Source organism: Lipophrys pholis (assembly GCF_963383615.2).
Source record: "Lipophrys pholis genome assembly, chromosome: 1".
Lineage (NCBI taxonomy): Eukaryota > Metazoa > Chordata > Actinopteri > Blenniiformes > Blenniidae > Lipophrys > Lipophrys pholis.
Window position 1 is genome coordinate 11,893,712 of NC_137635.1, and position 16,026 is coordinate 11,909,737.

Sequence of the window (16,026 nt, forward strand, 5' to 3'; positions counted from 1 at the left end):
TTTCTAGATTAGAAGTGCAGGCATGTTTTTTGTTATGTCGGAAATTATAGTGTTTCAGGCATTTGAGAAGACGTTTTTGCCACCTGCAAGCACTCAGACAGGGGCTTTAACCCCGGGTGGCAGAATTAAAACAGGTGGTCTTCACTCTAATCTTTATTGTTATTTTTTATGGCATTTAGAGCTTGTTGCAGCCCTGTTATCTGACGAGGAGTACGATGTAAAGCTACATAATGTGTGAAAACAGCACCTCGCCCCCCCCTCCCCTCCCCCCCGCTGCTTAGCCATCTGCATCCCCAGTCCCAGCCTGATGCATTATGCAGATGTGTTTAAAAAAGAAAAAACAACTTTGCCAGGGAGCCTTATGAAATATTTATACCTGCAGAAAGCCATTTCCCAGCCAAGCTATTAGATCTTGTTAACTCTGTGCATTAATAATTAAGCTCACTCCCTTTTTCACCCCTTTTGTTTTGGGGAAGAAAGAAAAAAAACTCTTTCATTCCATTGTGGCCAAAGAATTTTACCTGCCATTTTGATTAGTCTTTTTGTTCCATCCCTCTTTCACCATGCTGTCTGATCACACCCCCTACCTCTGGAAATCCTGACCCCCCACCCCCCACCCTGGGCTCGTCACACCGGCTGCTGCTGTTTACCTAAAAATCCTCTATTTTCCATGTGACTACACGTCCACGCAAAGATAGTTTTTATTCATTCATGTATTCACGCATGCAGTCATTCATCTGAACATGCCTCATGCACGTAGCTGTGAAATCTGACACGTCGACGCTTGGCTCTTCGTGCCACAGCCACCTCACACATGAGTATGCAAGCGCCGGCTCGGTCTCTCCTGGAAGCCGGAAGTGATGAATTATTAATAGCTGAGAGCGTACAGTGAAACGAGACGTATTATGTTTCATTATTCTGTAATCATCCACCATGAAGTCGACTCCAATCCCAAATGACTTGTAGTTGTAGTGGAGTCTGGGAAAGCTGTCTGTGCACCAAGCGCTCGGGAAAAAGACTTGTAAAAGTGTGTCAACCCCCCGTCACCCCCCAACCCCAACCCCCACCCTCCACTGCTTCTGCAGACTAGTTTTCACAGTGTTCGGCTCCTCGAGGTTGGCCAAGGTGAGGAGAGCAGCCGTGTTTATTTACCTTCAGCTGGAGTGACCGGCCTCCAACCGTCTCCCCGCTCTCTGTCGCCCCCAGGTGGTGGCGTACCATTACTGCCAGGCGGATAACGCCTACACCTGCCTGGTGCCGGAGTTTGTGCACAACGTGGCGGCGCTGCTGTGCCGCTCGCCGCACCTGGTGGCCTACAGGGAGCAGCTGCTGCGGGAGCCGCACCTCCAGAGCATCCTGAGCCTGCGCTCCTGCGTCCAGGACCCGCTGGCCTCCTTCAGGAGGGGCGTCCTCGAGCCCCTGGATGCACTCTACAAAGGTACACGAACACCTTTCGCTGTGTGCAACTTGTGACTACTTAGGTCCTTAACAAATTTAAAGTAAGATTCATAATGCCATTGTTTAAGAGCAAAGGGAAAATGTTTAGCGGCGGAAGTAGGCCGTTCAAGAATGAGATTGATCGATGGTGTAAGGTCTGGTTATTGCCTCTCAGTGTGGTCTGAGCAAGCATGCTGATTGCATCTTTTGTGGTGAAAAACTGCAGAATGAAGGTTCGAAACTGAGCAAGCTGAAGTGTCACCAGTTCAACAAACACCTCGAGACGGAGTGTGAACCCAAAGAGTTTATCCTCAGAGAAAATGAACTCATCATCACAGAAAAAAAACCAAACAATCGTGTGTTATGAGGTTCCATCGACTTTTTCTTCGTAATGGTTCAGTGTGTGATGGCGGGGGCGGGGGGGTTAGGTCCCTCAAGAAAAATACTTTGTTTGTCATTATATGTCTAATATAATGAAATTACAGGTGCTGTGCCTATAAAATAGATAGTACGCATAATATAAGAGCACTCATAATATAAGTATATAAATAGAAAGTTAAAAAGTGCAAAAAGGTAAATAATTGAACACGCAGACACTTTATAAAATTACCATGAGCAGGATTGCAGTGAGGAGATTAAAACACTAATATCAAAGTCAGCGGTCTTTAAAAGTTGCAATCACTGATACAGCCGCTCTTATTTTGTAGTCAGTTGAAATGTTTGTGGTAGTTTTCTGCCTCCTGCTCTTCCCTGCCTCATACTAGACCACAATTCTCTTTATGTTCCAGCTTGTGCATCAGATTAAGTCTTTTCCTGGAGTGTTTTTGACACGGTTCGAATCCTACTACTAGTACTACTACTAGTACTACTAATCGTACGTTGTTCCTCCATTGTGTAGGACCGTATTTAGTTAGTAGTTTTTTACAGCAGAACAGTCTTTTTGGAGTGGCTCTTCATGCTGCGTCTTCCTCTTCCCCTCGAAACACTTTTGAAGGAAACATCTAGTAGATCCGAAGGTTACTCTCCAGACACTTTGTCGGTCTGAATATTTTCACATCTTTGTTGTTAAAGGAGATTTTTTTTGCCAAGTTTTAAAGCAGTAGCTCTTGAGACATCAGCGTCTCATTTCTTCTTTGACTGGAGACCTTGGCTCACCGTTCGCGGCGTCATCCTCACAATCTAGTCGATTGTTGTCACAATTAGTTTGAGCACAATTAGCCGCAAGTATCTCAGCTTGTTCTCAGCTTTTAATCCCGACCTTTCTTCGTGGATTTAAAGGGTAACTCATATAGCGCTGGATATCACTTCAGCTGGATGAGGACTGAACCTCCAACACCACTGATGTTTTTCTTACTGTTTGATGTTTTCCAGAGAGGAAGATCAGCTGCGACGAGGACCTCATCGTCCTCATCGACGGCCTCAACGAGGCCGAGTTCCACAAGCCGGACTACGGAGACACCATCGTGTCCTTCCTCACCAAAACCATCAACAAGTTCCCCCCCTGGCTCAAGCTGGTGGTCACAGTCAGAACCACGTTACAGGTAACTGAGGAGCAGCTCTGTTTTTTTTTTATCAGCCCTGATGCCTTTTAAAAAGGATTTGTTTTTCATCCCAATTTAGTTCTCTGTTGCGTTCCTTCCAGTCTGAAGGTTTTACCTCATTTTCTGCCGACGACCAGTGTTCACAGGACTGATGTATTGAATTTGTCTCAACTCAGCCGCTCTGTCTGTGACCTTTTCATTCTTCCTCCATGTATATAGTGCAGAGCATGAACACAAAAGCTTTTTCAATGTGAGAGCTATTTTTTCTTCTCTCTCCACGCTCAATAGATCAAATCACAAAACCCGACGGATTGGTATTTGCAAATCTCATATTTTATTCATAAACAAAACATACGACGGTTTACCAAATCACACAGAATGTGAGCTCCTGTAGAATTTCATGCCACAGTCTGGTTGGTGTGAGGGATTTCCTCAGGGTGTGCACCGTCCACGGTGGCACGTTCACAACTGAAGCAATACTCTCTCCTGTCGCAGGAGATCACCAATGCGTTGCCGTTCCACCGCATTTCCCTGGACGGCCTGGAGGAGAACGACGCCATCGACCAGGACCTGCAGGGCTACATCCTGCACCGCATCCACAGCAGCCCGGAGATCCAGAACAACATCTCGCTCAACGGCAAGATGGACAACACCACCTTCGGCAAGCTCAGCGCTCACCTCAAAGCCCTGAGCCAGGGATCCTATCTGTACCTCAAACTCACCTTTGACCTCATTGAGAAGGGCTACCTTGTCCTCAAAAGCTCCAGCTATAAGGTACGGCATTTTTTCTGAATTTGCACACTCTTCACACTCGTTTATTCTGTTTCGTAAGAATGAATTATGTCGCATTGGTGTGATTGTGTCCTCGAGGCAGCAGCAGGTTGAAATCTAAATACAGAAGATGAACGTGGTCGGAGTCGATTGGACATTTATCTTTTTCTTTCACTTTTTCTTCTCATTTTCCGAATGAAAATACTCAGGAAGGCTTGCGGCTCGCACATGATTATAACATCACTTCCTTGACCCACAATATTAACGAGGGGGCGGACGTTTAATCGTTCAGCCGTCTTATTGTTCCTGTTAACAGCTTGTTGGGAGGTAAACATGAAGAAACAACATGCATACTTCACAGCACAAATACCAACATTTCACACTCGCACGTTTCGCCTCTCCCCAATTTGTAATATTTCATTGAGTGATGGCGTTCCTGACGTTTTTCACATTAACACTATTTGGCATCAATATGCAATGAAATCAAAACTCATTTCCAGTTTCACCAGTTTAATTTTAATTTGTCTCCTTCACATTTATGCCACAATAATTTCAGAAAAATGTGTGTTTTAGGGAAATAGTTATTATTTTCTCCTAAAAGATTCAGAGGCATAAATCATGCTGGCTTCATCCTCACCCTCAGATTTTTTCTTTCTTTGACAATCACTGAACTAAAACAGACAAAACCTTTTACATCTGTAAAAACCTATGACACACAGTTCAGAGAGTTAATTTGGCTTTGTACCATTGACATGGGATTCTCCAGAAAATGACAAATTAAACTCGGAGTTTTTTTCCCCAAAATGTAGACAAGATGTTCTTGTTTGGTGACCTCAAAGGTAAAGTCATGTGCTTAGTTTGTGGGGGGAAAAAAGATGGATGGAGAGAGGATGAAAATCTGATGACCAGATAAAACACAGTCGCTTATCAAGACGGAGTAACAAACTGCTTTATCTTAAGAAATACGAGATTGAAGTCAAAGTATAACTCAACTCTTTAATGTACTCTGAGTTCTTTACGTCCTTTAAACACTGTCTCAGTAACGTCATTCATTCATCTTCTATAACACACAAACACACACACACACACACACACACACACACACACACACACACACACACACACACACACACACACACACACACACACACACACACACACACACACACACACACACACACACACACACACACACACACACACACACACACACACACACACACTTGAAACCATATGACCATATATAACCATAATAGAAGGTGTTAACCACTGCACCACTGTGCACACACCTGAGTAACGCCGGCTTTTCTTAATCATCAAAGTAATGCCATCGACACGACAGCACTCAAAGTGTGTTTAGATTAGTCAAACACTTGATGACACTTGAAAAGCCTCCGATCCGAAATGGAAAACGTGGCGCTCTTGATCCTGAAAGGCGACGCTGAAGATGTGTTTTTATTTATACGCTCCGTGACTGTGCCCGTGTCTTTTCGAACCCAAATACCTTTTTCTTTTTTCTTTTTTCTTTTTTTCATAAATTATGCATCTGAATAGTTTCTGTGTGCATTTCGTGGTGAGATATTTTATCCCACTCCCCCGGATTTATTTCATTTCACGTATTCAGATGCTCCTCCAGACTGAAGAATCGCAGCTGATGAATTCCCATTCTCTTTCTAAGGAAGACCACGTGGATGAATTATTCATTATTTGTGGAGCCGATCCAAAGGAAATCGGCATTAGAAGTGAAATTCTCTCCCTTTTTTTTTTCTCAGGTGGTTCCCGTGAACCTGGCGGAGGTGTACCTGCTGCAGTGTAACATGCGCTTCCCCACGCAGTCGTCGTTCGAGCGGGCGCTTCCCCTGCTCAACGTCGCCGTAGCCTCGCTCCATCCGCTGAACGACGAGCAGATCTACCAGGCCATCAACTCCGGCTCACTGCAGGTTGTCCTCCTGAAATGTTCATTCAGATCTGTTGTGGGAAAGCCCCATCACACGTTCACCCCTGCAGGCCATTCAAACTAGGACGGCGGAGCATGAAGTCCCTCAGAATCAAACCGGGGGTCCTCATACTGTGGTGCACAACTGCTAACCACTACACCCACCATGTCCCTTCCCGAAAAGAAGCACCAATGCAGTGAATGATGAAAAGAAACAGATTAATTGTTGCCAACAGGAAAACTACAGGGACAACATTGCATTAATCCCCTGAAATATTAATTATCATTTCAAGTAGTTTGTTTTTTTTACTGATATGAAACCTGGATAATCGTTGAATTTGGTTCCTGATGCCTTCAGTTCATTTATAAGTATTCTCTTTTCTTCTGATCAGGCATGTTGGCTTTTGAAAATTTTTTAATTTGAACCTTTTTCTCATGATTTTACCATTTCAGCAGATTTTCCTGGATAATCTTTGGAGTCATTTTCGTTATTTTATCAGTTTTTCTTGCACTTCCAGCTGTTTTATGATCATAAAACAGCGGTTTTAACACACACAAAGTGCTTTGACGGTAAAAACACACAAACATAAAACAGTCAGACGAGACACGAGGAAACAAATTACAGACAACAGAGTTCTATCCGTTTTTCCTGGATTATTATTGAGTAGTTTTAGTAGTTTTGTCCAGGGTTTTTAATTTAAAAAAATGTTTTTTATCAATTCTGGCTATTTTTGCTGTTTTTAGACTGGGGATTAGACCATTTTGACAAATATTTTGGTTTGCACATTTCAATGCCTTTTGTTGCTCCTTTTATGCTGCACTTTTAACATTATGTCACTCATTGTATTGACTTCAGATCCTGTCTTTAAACCGACCATATGGAAATTGAAGTGTGTACCACTGATTAGCGGTACAATTCTGCATCTGAGATTTTGAATTGATGTAAAACTCTTCTAATTTGCCTGTTTGTTATAAAACATGAACTGTGCCAAGCAGATAAAGTTGCCTTGCCTCACTTGTGTGACGTTGTTGTCATGTCTGCGGCTGCAGGGCACGCTGGACTGGGAGGACTTCCAGCAACGTGTGGACAACCTGTCGGTCTTCCTCGTGAAGAGGAGGGACGGGACGAGGATGTTCGTTCACCCCTCCTTCAGAGAGTGGCTGATCTGGAGGGAGGAGGGAGAGAAGACCAAGTTCCTCTGCGACCCGAGGTGAGGACGGGACGAGGGAAGAGATGAGACGAGACCCGAAAGTCTCTCTCTCTCTCTCTCTCTCTCTCTCTCTCTCTCTCTCTCTCTCTCTCTCTGTGTGACGCTGCGTAGAAAATGAGGTTGAATAAAATGAGATCATAAGCAAACAGAGACCGTGAAGCTTCCTGACAGACCGGTTCAGCTCGAGACCATGTGAAATGAAATGTTTGATTTTAACATCCAAAAATCCAACTCTACACTATTACTACCAGATTAGTTGAAAAAACTGTAAAAGTCCAAGTTCAACCGGTTTGTTTTATACATTAAGACCTTTTTTTTTTTTCATTTTGTTTGATGATTGTTTCTAACGTTTATGTGCTTTTCCCTTTAGGGACGGATGCAGTAGAGTTTCATATATGTCCACATGCATTCATGTGTTGATTCAAGTGCAGACGCCACACAGAATCAGAGTTCTCACATGCACTTTAAATTCAAAATACACAACAATTGACAATCATTTTTAAGGCAGTTGCAATGAAACATGCACACACACACACACACACACACACATTACTATGGTCTGTGATTCTTCCATCATGAGACCCACGTCATGATTCAATCAAGAGTCATGAACTTCCTGGACTTTATACGAAACACAATAAATCCCACTGAGCGCGTTTTAAAAAACTGAAAGAGGAAGTTTAGCTGTGGATGTGAGAAACCATCATATTTTTTGAGTGAATATAAAAGTAAAAAGTAAAAACAAAAAAACTACTTAAGAGTGGTAATGAAGTATGTCTGAAATACTACTGTTCTGTTACTACTGGACTGAGTGGATTTGTTTGGATTTATTTTGGTGCCGTTCTTGCTTCTGGTGAAGCTTGTCTGTATTTTACAGTCTGACTCCCAGAATCTTTATAGAAAGTTTCTAGTCACAAAACTCTTTTTGTCTCATTCCTGCGAGTTTTAGAATCAGTGGTTTGGTGACGTGCCTCAGCGGTGAACGAAAAGAAGCATAAGAGTTCAACAATAACAAAACTGATGAGGGAAAAAAGCATGTGTCGCTGTAACACAGAGCCACATGCAGGAATGCACCTCAGCCCACGGTGTTGCGTAATGTGATCAGCGGACCTAAATTGAGAGCTCCCTCTTTTTCTCTCCCCCCCCCCCCCCCCCCCCCCCCCCCCCCCCCCCTTTTTTTTATTGCAGGTACAGTACATAATGTTTATCTCGCAGCGAAGGAACATTTCATTTCCTGTGTTATAATTAAACCTAATTCTGCCGACTGTGCGGATAATGCGGGGTAACGACCTGATGAGTCAGTGTGCGCGTATTGAGAGATGTTTATCCTCTCTGCAGGAGCGGGCACACCCTATTGGCCTTCTGGTTCTCGCGGCAGGAGAACAAGCTGAACAGGCAGCAGACTATTGAGCTGGGCCACCACATCCTCAAAGCACATATCTTCAAGGTATACCATTATTTGTCCTCGCACTCATCTGCGCTCACGCATGCACACGCACGCCCCCGCGCAGCTGTGGTCTGGTCTAGCGCCACAGTAATGAATATTTACACGCCGTCTCTCTCTCTCTCTCTCTCTCTCTCGCTCTCTCTCGCTCTCTTCAAGGGTCTCAGCAAGAAAGTCGGAGTTTCCTCATCTATCTTGCAAGGCCTGTGGGTATCCTACAGCACAGAGGGTCTTTCAGCTGCGCTTTCTTCTCTCCGAAACCTCTACACTCCCAACATCAAGGTACCAGCAGACGCCGAATTTCAACACGATCTGGATACACAAGGCAGTTTTGGTATTACGAGCGAGACGCCACTCTGACTTTCCTCGAGACTTTTGGTGTGTCGCGCTCTCCGTTCTAGTAGCTTCGTCAGCGCGATTCAGGGGTCTGCGGCCTTTACGACTGAAAGTGCAAGTTCTGTGATTTTTTTCCACCAAATCAAATTTGTCTGGAGCCGCAGAACGTGCTAATCATATGAAATTGTTTGATAATAATTGTTCAGTTTTTTTTCTTTTCTTTTTTCAATTTTTTTCTTTCCCTGAAAAAGAAAAGCCAGCCATTTTAATCATTATAGTTTGCTCGTTATTCCTGAACAGTTTTTCTTTTTTTTCAGTAGTTCCACCGCCGATTGTCAACAAATCCTTCTATTCTGCCTGTTTTAGTTGTTTCTCACGTGGCGGTGAGACAAATTTTGAAAAATCAATGTGGAATGCTCATAAAACAAAAATGAGAAGAAAATGTTTATTTACAAATCGTATTCCAAATGCTTCACAAAGCCACTTCAGACCGGCTGAAGAGCCACATGTGGCTCCAGAACCACAGGTTGCAGACCCCTGGTCTGGTCATACTTAAAGTCCGTATCTCCTTTGGTCCCTCCTCTTTTCAGTTTTCTGCTGCAAATGACTTGAATCGTCTGCAACAGGCCGTCCAACTTTATACATTTGTACATGCTAAACAACCAATAATGAAGGATCTCTGCACTGTTTATCTTTTATCGATTTATTTCTTATTATGTATCACTTTAAACACTGTAAATACTACTTTCTCTCTTCTAAGGTCGCTGTATTATTGTATATATTTGTTTTTGTTGCGTCTCCTTGCCTCCTCTTTATCAAGTCGCCATTGTACGTGAGAACTGCTTCTCAGGCGTTTCTTCCTCGTTCAGGTGAGCCGGCTGCTGATGCTGGGCGGTGCCAACGTGAACTACCGTACCGAGGTGCTGAACAACGCCCCCGTCCTGTGTGTGCACTCCCACCTGGGCTACATGGACATGGTGGCTCTGCTGCTAGAGTTCGGCGCCTCCGTTGACACCCAGTCTGAAAGCGGCCTCACGCCGCTGGGCTACGCCGCCGCCGGGGGACATATGGCCATCGTGACCGCTCTGTGCCGAAAGAGAGCGAAGGTGTGTGCGGAGGAAACGGGAGGATACAGAGCGCACCCTGGTGGTGACCCTCCCCCTCACTAACTTCTCTATCCTGTCACCAGGTGGACCATCTGGACAAGAACGGACAGTGCGCCCTGGTGCACGCCGCCCTGAGGGGCCACATGGAGGTGGTGAAGTTTCTGATCCAGTGTGACTGGACCTCGACGCCCCAGCAGCAGCAGTCGCCACAGAGCCAGCAGCAGGTGGCGCTCACCAAGAGCCACGCCGTCCAGCAGGCGCTCATCGCTGCAGCCAGCATGGGATACACAGAGGTACGGCCGCGGTGTCCGTTACTGGGCCGCGTCATCGCTCTCAAGACTGATTAGATCTGACTGTCTTTCTTTCTTTCTTTCTTTCTTTCTTTCTTTCTTTCTTTCTTTCTTTCTTTCTTTCTTTCTTTCTTTCTTTCTTTCTTTCTTTCTTTCTTTCTTTCTTTCTTTCTTTCTTTCTTCCGTACTTCTTTTCTTGCTGTTGTGCTCGCTCTCTCTCTCTCTCTCTCTCTGTGCTAATGTAATAAGTGAGAATCCGTCCTCTGTGATATTAAACTGTTAATTATTGCCCGCGTCAGATTGGCTGCTGATGATCACATCTAAAGTTCATCCTCTTCCATCTTGTCGCAGAAAAGATTTACGAAATAAAGTCGAGCATTAATCTGTGTCCTCCTGAACGTTTGCCCCCCGTCAGATTGTCTCCTACCTGCTGGACCTGCCGGAGAAAGATGAAGAGGAGGTGGAGAGGGCTCAGATCAATAACTTCGACACGCTGTGGGGGGAGACGGGTGAGAGTACACGCTCACTCTGACACAGCAGAGAGCCCAAATGCAGAACACTCGTTCAGGCTCTCGTGGACAAATGCGAGTAAAAAAAAAAACACAGTTCGTCCTGAGACCTGGAGTGAATTCAGTGCGTTTGTGAGGCAGAGCGCTGCAGTGCAGATGGTGCTGCTGCTGCTGCGTCAGACGCTGATGACAGTGCAGTGGTGTCACTGGAGCAGAGACGGGGCTGGGCTCGTGGAGGGGAGGAGGAGGAGGAGGAGGAGGAAGGTGCTCCAGGGTGCTTAGAAATGACTGCTCTGATCGCGCCGTGGCAGGGTGTTGAGAAATGTAATGTATCGTCACAACCTGAAGCCATAAAGCCTCATCGCAGCGTGGAAACGTGCGGACGGCTTCTCGCTGGCAGCTGACGACTTGCACTCACTCAGCCGTACTTTCACTGTTTATGAGGGATCAGAAGGGCAACGGCTGTTCTGGAAGATGATTTCTAATTCCACTGTTCTTAAATAAGTCAGCTAAAAACATGGCATTCTGTTCGACAGAGCCAGAGGGAGAGAATATATCAGTGCCTACAGATTGATTGAATACAGTACATCAAAGCAGTGTTATAGAATATATATGATGTGCTGCGATGATCCTTCCAGCTTCTATCTCATTAGAATAGATTATAATCATTTCGGTGTATCTTCACATGGCTAAGAAGTTTCCTGTCTGCCCAGAAAACATTAACTGTAATGATGTAGCAACAGAGAAAAGTCACGGCAGTGTGCAGCTGTAAAGGTTTATTAATTGACATTATTTGTGTTTCCCATCAGTGTATTTGATCCACAACAATTTCAACTGCGGTACACGTAAAATACACCAACATTGCTTTTCACAGAGAACATTCTAGACTTCAGAGGAATGTTTAAAAGTTGTTAGTTCAAAAATAAGAATTGCACTCGCTGGACAACTCTTTGCTAAGAGCACATGAAAGAAGAAATACACTAAAGCAAGCAATTAACAATTTTAGTCTCAAGCCATTAAGAGTATGAATTAAAGTGCGATAGATCTCCGAGCCTGCAGCAGACCTTTCTGCCGCTTCGAGCTTTGTTAAAGGTTTTTAGGGAATTTTCCAAGCACACATAATTTGGCATTAGAGGGCATAAAACATGCCTGATACACTTTTTGTTTTTTTTTTCTTCCAAAAACTTTGGACCTGATCACATTCCCGTAGACCAGAGGTCTGCAACCTGTGGCTCTTTAGCTCTTTGCAGCGGCTCCATGAAGCCTCAACAAATTGTTACGACACGAAACATTTTATTCTATTTTTATTTTCACATTCTTCTTTATATCTGTTCTCACATGCATTTCATTTGTCTAGTGATTACTCTGAGCTCTACGGATTGTATTTGGGTATCTGAGGCGAAAGCCCTTGTACTTTACCTTCCTTCGAAGGCTTCTCCTCTAGTGATTACCTTTCGCCAACAACTGAGCCAAATACACTTAAAGGGCAATGAGATGATAATTTTATGTTACCGTCTCCTTTCCACTGACCAGAAAATCTCCTGGTGTCGACTTAACAGATGGTCTTTTCCTCGTGTCTGCATGAAGGCACTCGGAGGATCTCGAGATGTGATTTCTCCTGGGTAGATAAACCACTCATCGTCCTCTCTTCCTCCTCTTCCTCATTCTCCTCCTCCTCCTCACAGCTCTGACTGCTGCGTCCGGTCGGGGGAAGCTGGAGGTCTGTCGCCTCTTACTAGAGCAGGGCGCCGCCGTCGCTCAGCCCAACAGACGGGGCATCGTGCCGCTGTTCAGCGCCGTCCGGCAGGGACACTGGCAGGTCAGTGGCAGGCCGCTCCCGTGGGATCCATGTCCACGTCCTTCCGAGTTTCCTTTTTGCTTTGAATTCTTTTTTTCGTCTGAATCGTTTATTTTCTTTTTTGGACTTGTTGGTGTTCGAGTAATTAGTTTGTCGTTCTTCTGTCACACAAATGCTTCATTTTCGATGCCGCAGATTGTGGACCTGCTCCTAACGCACGGCGCCGACGTGAATCTGGCTGACAAGCAGGGTCGCACTCCTCTGATGATGGCCGCCTCTGAGGGACACTTGGGCACGGTGGAGTTTCTGCTGTCTCAAGGTGAGTCGACCAAATTTCTTTGAGCAAATTATTCATCAATCTGAATAAAAATGTTTAAAAAAAATCTGTATTTTGTGCAAAGGAACATGAAGCGATAACAATGTGCGGCTCTTGCCTGATGGTAATAAATACAGTGTGAATCACACTGACAGTCCTTGATCTTTCTTCAGAATAGACTAAGAAGTTTTGCCTCCCGTCTCTGTGTCGCTGCTTTCAAGGTTTTAAGTACAGATCTTAAAAAAAAAAAAAAAAAAAAAAAAAAAGAATGCTTCATCTCTGTAAACATGACCTGTGTGTCAGAATCAGACCTGGAGGATGTAAGGAAATCATATTTAATAGATGTGGAGAAAAGCTGCTGAGGAAGAATCCCCATGAAAAGGCAAACAAAAAGTGAAAATGTAACATAAGTATTATACGGTAGTACTTTAAATTCTACATGTCTTCCTAAAAGTCGTTTCACTGTATTTAGATTAGATGTTCCCTCTTGGAAATGGAAGTCTGTCCTGGATGGTTTCGCTCAGGGGTGTTTCAGTTCAAGGGCCACAAACCAGTGTCATCTAGTGTCATGTTGACTTTTATACATTTTTCTTTGTTGTGGCGCATACGTTAAGTATACGTGATGACAATGTTGATCTTGTTGCAAAACCTAACAATTACTTCCAAAAACGACTACAATCTTGACGTAAAGTCAATTTTAAAGAAACGTTTTTGGTGCAAAATACTCTCTTTACCACAAGAGTCACTGCGGGTCCTGAATCCAATCCAACCGCTGTGTGTTCCCAGGAGCCTCTCTGTCTCTGATGGATAAGGAGGGTCTGACCGCTCTGAGCTGGGCGTGTCTCAAAGGCCACCTGCCCGTGGTCCGCTGCCTGGTGGAGAACGGCGCCACCACCGACCACGCCGACAAGAACGGGCGCACGCCGCTCGACCTGGCTGCTTTCTACGGCGACTCGGAAGTGGTGAGTAGAGAGCGAGGATGAAAGTGAGCCAGTTTGCTGAGGGACCTTTAAAACCTCAAGCAAGTCCAGAGGTTATTTTCAAATTCTTCTACGGGGAGTTTTTTTTTTTTTTTTTAAAGGAGTCTAAAGGAGTCTTATGAGTTTATTATCGCAGCTAAGTGTGCAGCTTGTCTAAAATGTGGAGTTGGCTGATAATCTGACTGCATAAACAGAAGCATCTGTGAAACTATTGCCATTTTACATTATATTATTTTAGGTTTACATTTTATTCCTTTGCACTGAGAGAGGAGCGACTCTCCAATTGTACGTCGTATCAAGTTAATGAAGTGCTCTTTATTTCTATTTACTAAAATGTTTTATGTAAAGATACAACATAAATAAATGCACAGCAGTAATAACAGAGTCTCCATCAGTGTTTCAAACAAATGAACGTGATTCTCTGCGGCTTTTCTCTTGGTTGTTCACGGATGTAGCTCGTAGCATTTGTCTCAGACATTCTGTTGTGGCATATCCATCAAACAGCCGTCTGTACTCCCCTCTCACTGCACAACACAAGACCACACATTTCAACTGGCTTCTTTAATCTGGGCAGAGAGGAAACGGCCTCAGACCAGCCTGCTTCAGCTGTCTGCTGCCGTGATGAACGCTGGCACAACATCCACGTCAGGAATGTTTTTGAAGCCAGACCACTGAAAGCGCCACTCTTGGTTTCATTTTTAAACTGCAGCACTTGTGTGAGTGCTTATATTTTTAGCGCATCATCAAAAGACAACATTTCTTGAATGTGTTATCCAGATTGCTGTAATCAGCCTCATCAGGGAAAGTGCATGTTTTTTAGTTTAGCTTTGGTATGAAATGATGTGAACTCCATATTTACCTCCAGCACAGAAACAGACATTTCTATCCACCTGTGAGATGAATAGTAGGAACCCCACTGACTACACAATGTTTGATAGTGGGTTTCTATAAATGTAAGGATACGTACATCCTAATGTAATGTAATTTGAACTATATAATTCATTTCAATAGTGAGTGTGGCTGTCTTAACTCTGTATTTCTGACAACTGCATGTACATATTTGGATGGATGGATGAATGAATGGACATATTTTAATCAAATAGAAACAAATCTTGTAGTTTCTTTTTTTTTATTATTTTATCAATACAAACATACAAAAAATGTATTTAAACTAATATGACATATACTAATGTATATATAAGTGCATGCGCACACACTTGCATATGGACATTTGTATAGATTAATATAAACAACTAAATAATTTTTAATGAATATATAACATATATACAAAATAAATCCATCTATGCCAAATGTACACACAATGATCTCGATATACGTACTCAAATACATACACATATAGTACATGTATCTAGTTTAAGATGTCTGAAAAGAGGGAGGAAGAAGTCAAGCTTCTTCAGGCAGACGAATCGTCAAATAAAACCCCCTGTTATGTGATGAATATTGATCAATGTGGAAGAATACATTGTGATGACTGTTTCCGTTCCATGTGGACTCAGGTCCAGTTCTTGGTGGACCACGGCGCCATGATTGAGCATGTGGACTACAGCGGCATGCGGCCTCTGGACCGGGCGGTGGGCTGCAGGAACACTTCCGTGGTGGTCGCCCTGCTCAAGAAAGGAGCCAAGATAGGTAAGAACAGGCTGCCGGACTCTCTCGGGAGGATTCCTGTTTTGCCCACGAAAGGCATCCTGTAGCCGCCACGTAAACCGACTATAAAATGAGAAACAACATGTTTCATCCTTTAAGAGTTTAAGCATGAGCTGCATGAACGACTGGCAGAGGAAATTGCGCCTGTTTTGAGTGCACACTTCCTGCTGCTCATTGCAGAGCACTGTGTGAGGCTGAGCCATGGATTCAGGTCTGTCTCTCCATGTGGCGTGAACCACGTCCTGTATGTGATCTGCCTCCCTTCTGCTGCCCCGCGCTGCTTCTCCTCAGCTCTTTATGGCTCCGATGTGCCGTTTCTTTTTATTGTACTACTGTTGCAGCTGTGTTGTTTTGCCTTTTCTCTCTCTCTCTCTCTGTCTCTCTCTCTCTGTCTCGTTTGTCTCTATCGCTCACGCTCTCTTCCCTGTCCCTCTCTCAATCACATCCTCTTCCTCTGTTCCTCTGCAATTGCTCAAGAGACAGGTTGTTATTAGCGCTTGCGGTGTTCGGTATCTGTACTTTGTTTTGTTTGTTTGCTTTTGTTTTTTTTTTGCTGCGGCAATTATCTCCGCTTCTCACTGCTGCTTGTGTTCCTTTTCTCACTTCTCCTCCACCATCACCTCTCTTTCTCCTTCTTTCCTTTCGCTTTTACGCACTCCTACAACCCCCTGTTTTCTCCGGGA

The 16,026-nt window shown here is 44.1% G+C and overlaps 1 protein-coding gene across 1 annotated transcript in view; it reads left to right on the forward strand.

Moving 5' to 3' along the window:
• Positions 1–16,026, forward strand: part of tanc2b (tetratricopeptide repeat, ankyrin repeat and coiled-coil containing 2b) — a 167,979-nt gene that overhangs the window by 146,734 nt on the left and 5,219 nt on the right. The window contains exons 14-27 of the mRNA XM_080470237.1: positions 1,207–1,438; positions 2,809–2,978; positions 3,474–3,752; positions 5,522–5,689; positions 6,736–6,896; positions 8,235–8,343; positions 8,500–8,622; positions 9,546–9,782; positions 9,866–10,075; positions 10,488–10,581; positions 12,267–12,400; positions 12,575–12,698; positions 13,482–13,657; positions 15,193–15,325. Coding sequence (XP_080326363.1) covers positions 1,207–1,438; positions 2,809–2,978; positions 3,474–3,752; positions 5,522–5,689; positions 6,736–6,896; positions 8,235–8,343; positions 8,500–8,622; positions 9,546–9,782; positions 9,866–10,075; positions 10,488–10,581; positions 12,267–12,400; positions 12,575–12,698; positions 13,482–13,657; positions 15,193–15,325 — 2,350 coding nt within the window. The remainder of the gene's footprint in view (positions 1–1,206; positions 1,439–2,808; positions 2,979–3,473; positions 3,753–5,521; positions 5,690–6,735; positions 6,897–8,234; positions 8,344–8,499; positions 8,623–9,545; positions 9,783–9,865; positions 10,076–10,487; positions 10,582–12,266; positions 12,401–12,574; positions 12,699–13,481; positions 13,658–15,192; positions 15,326–16,026) is intronic.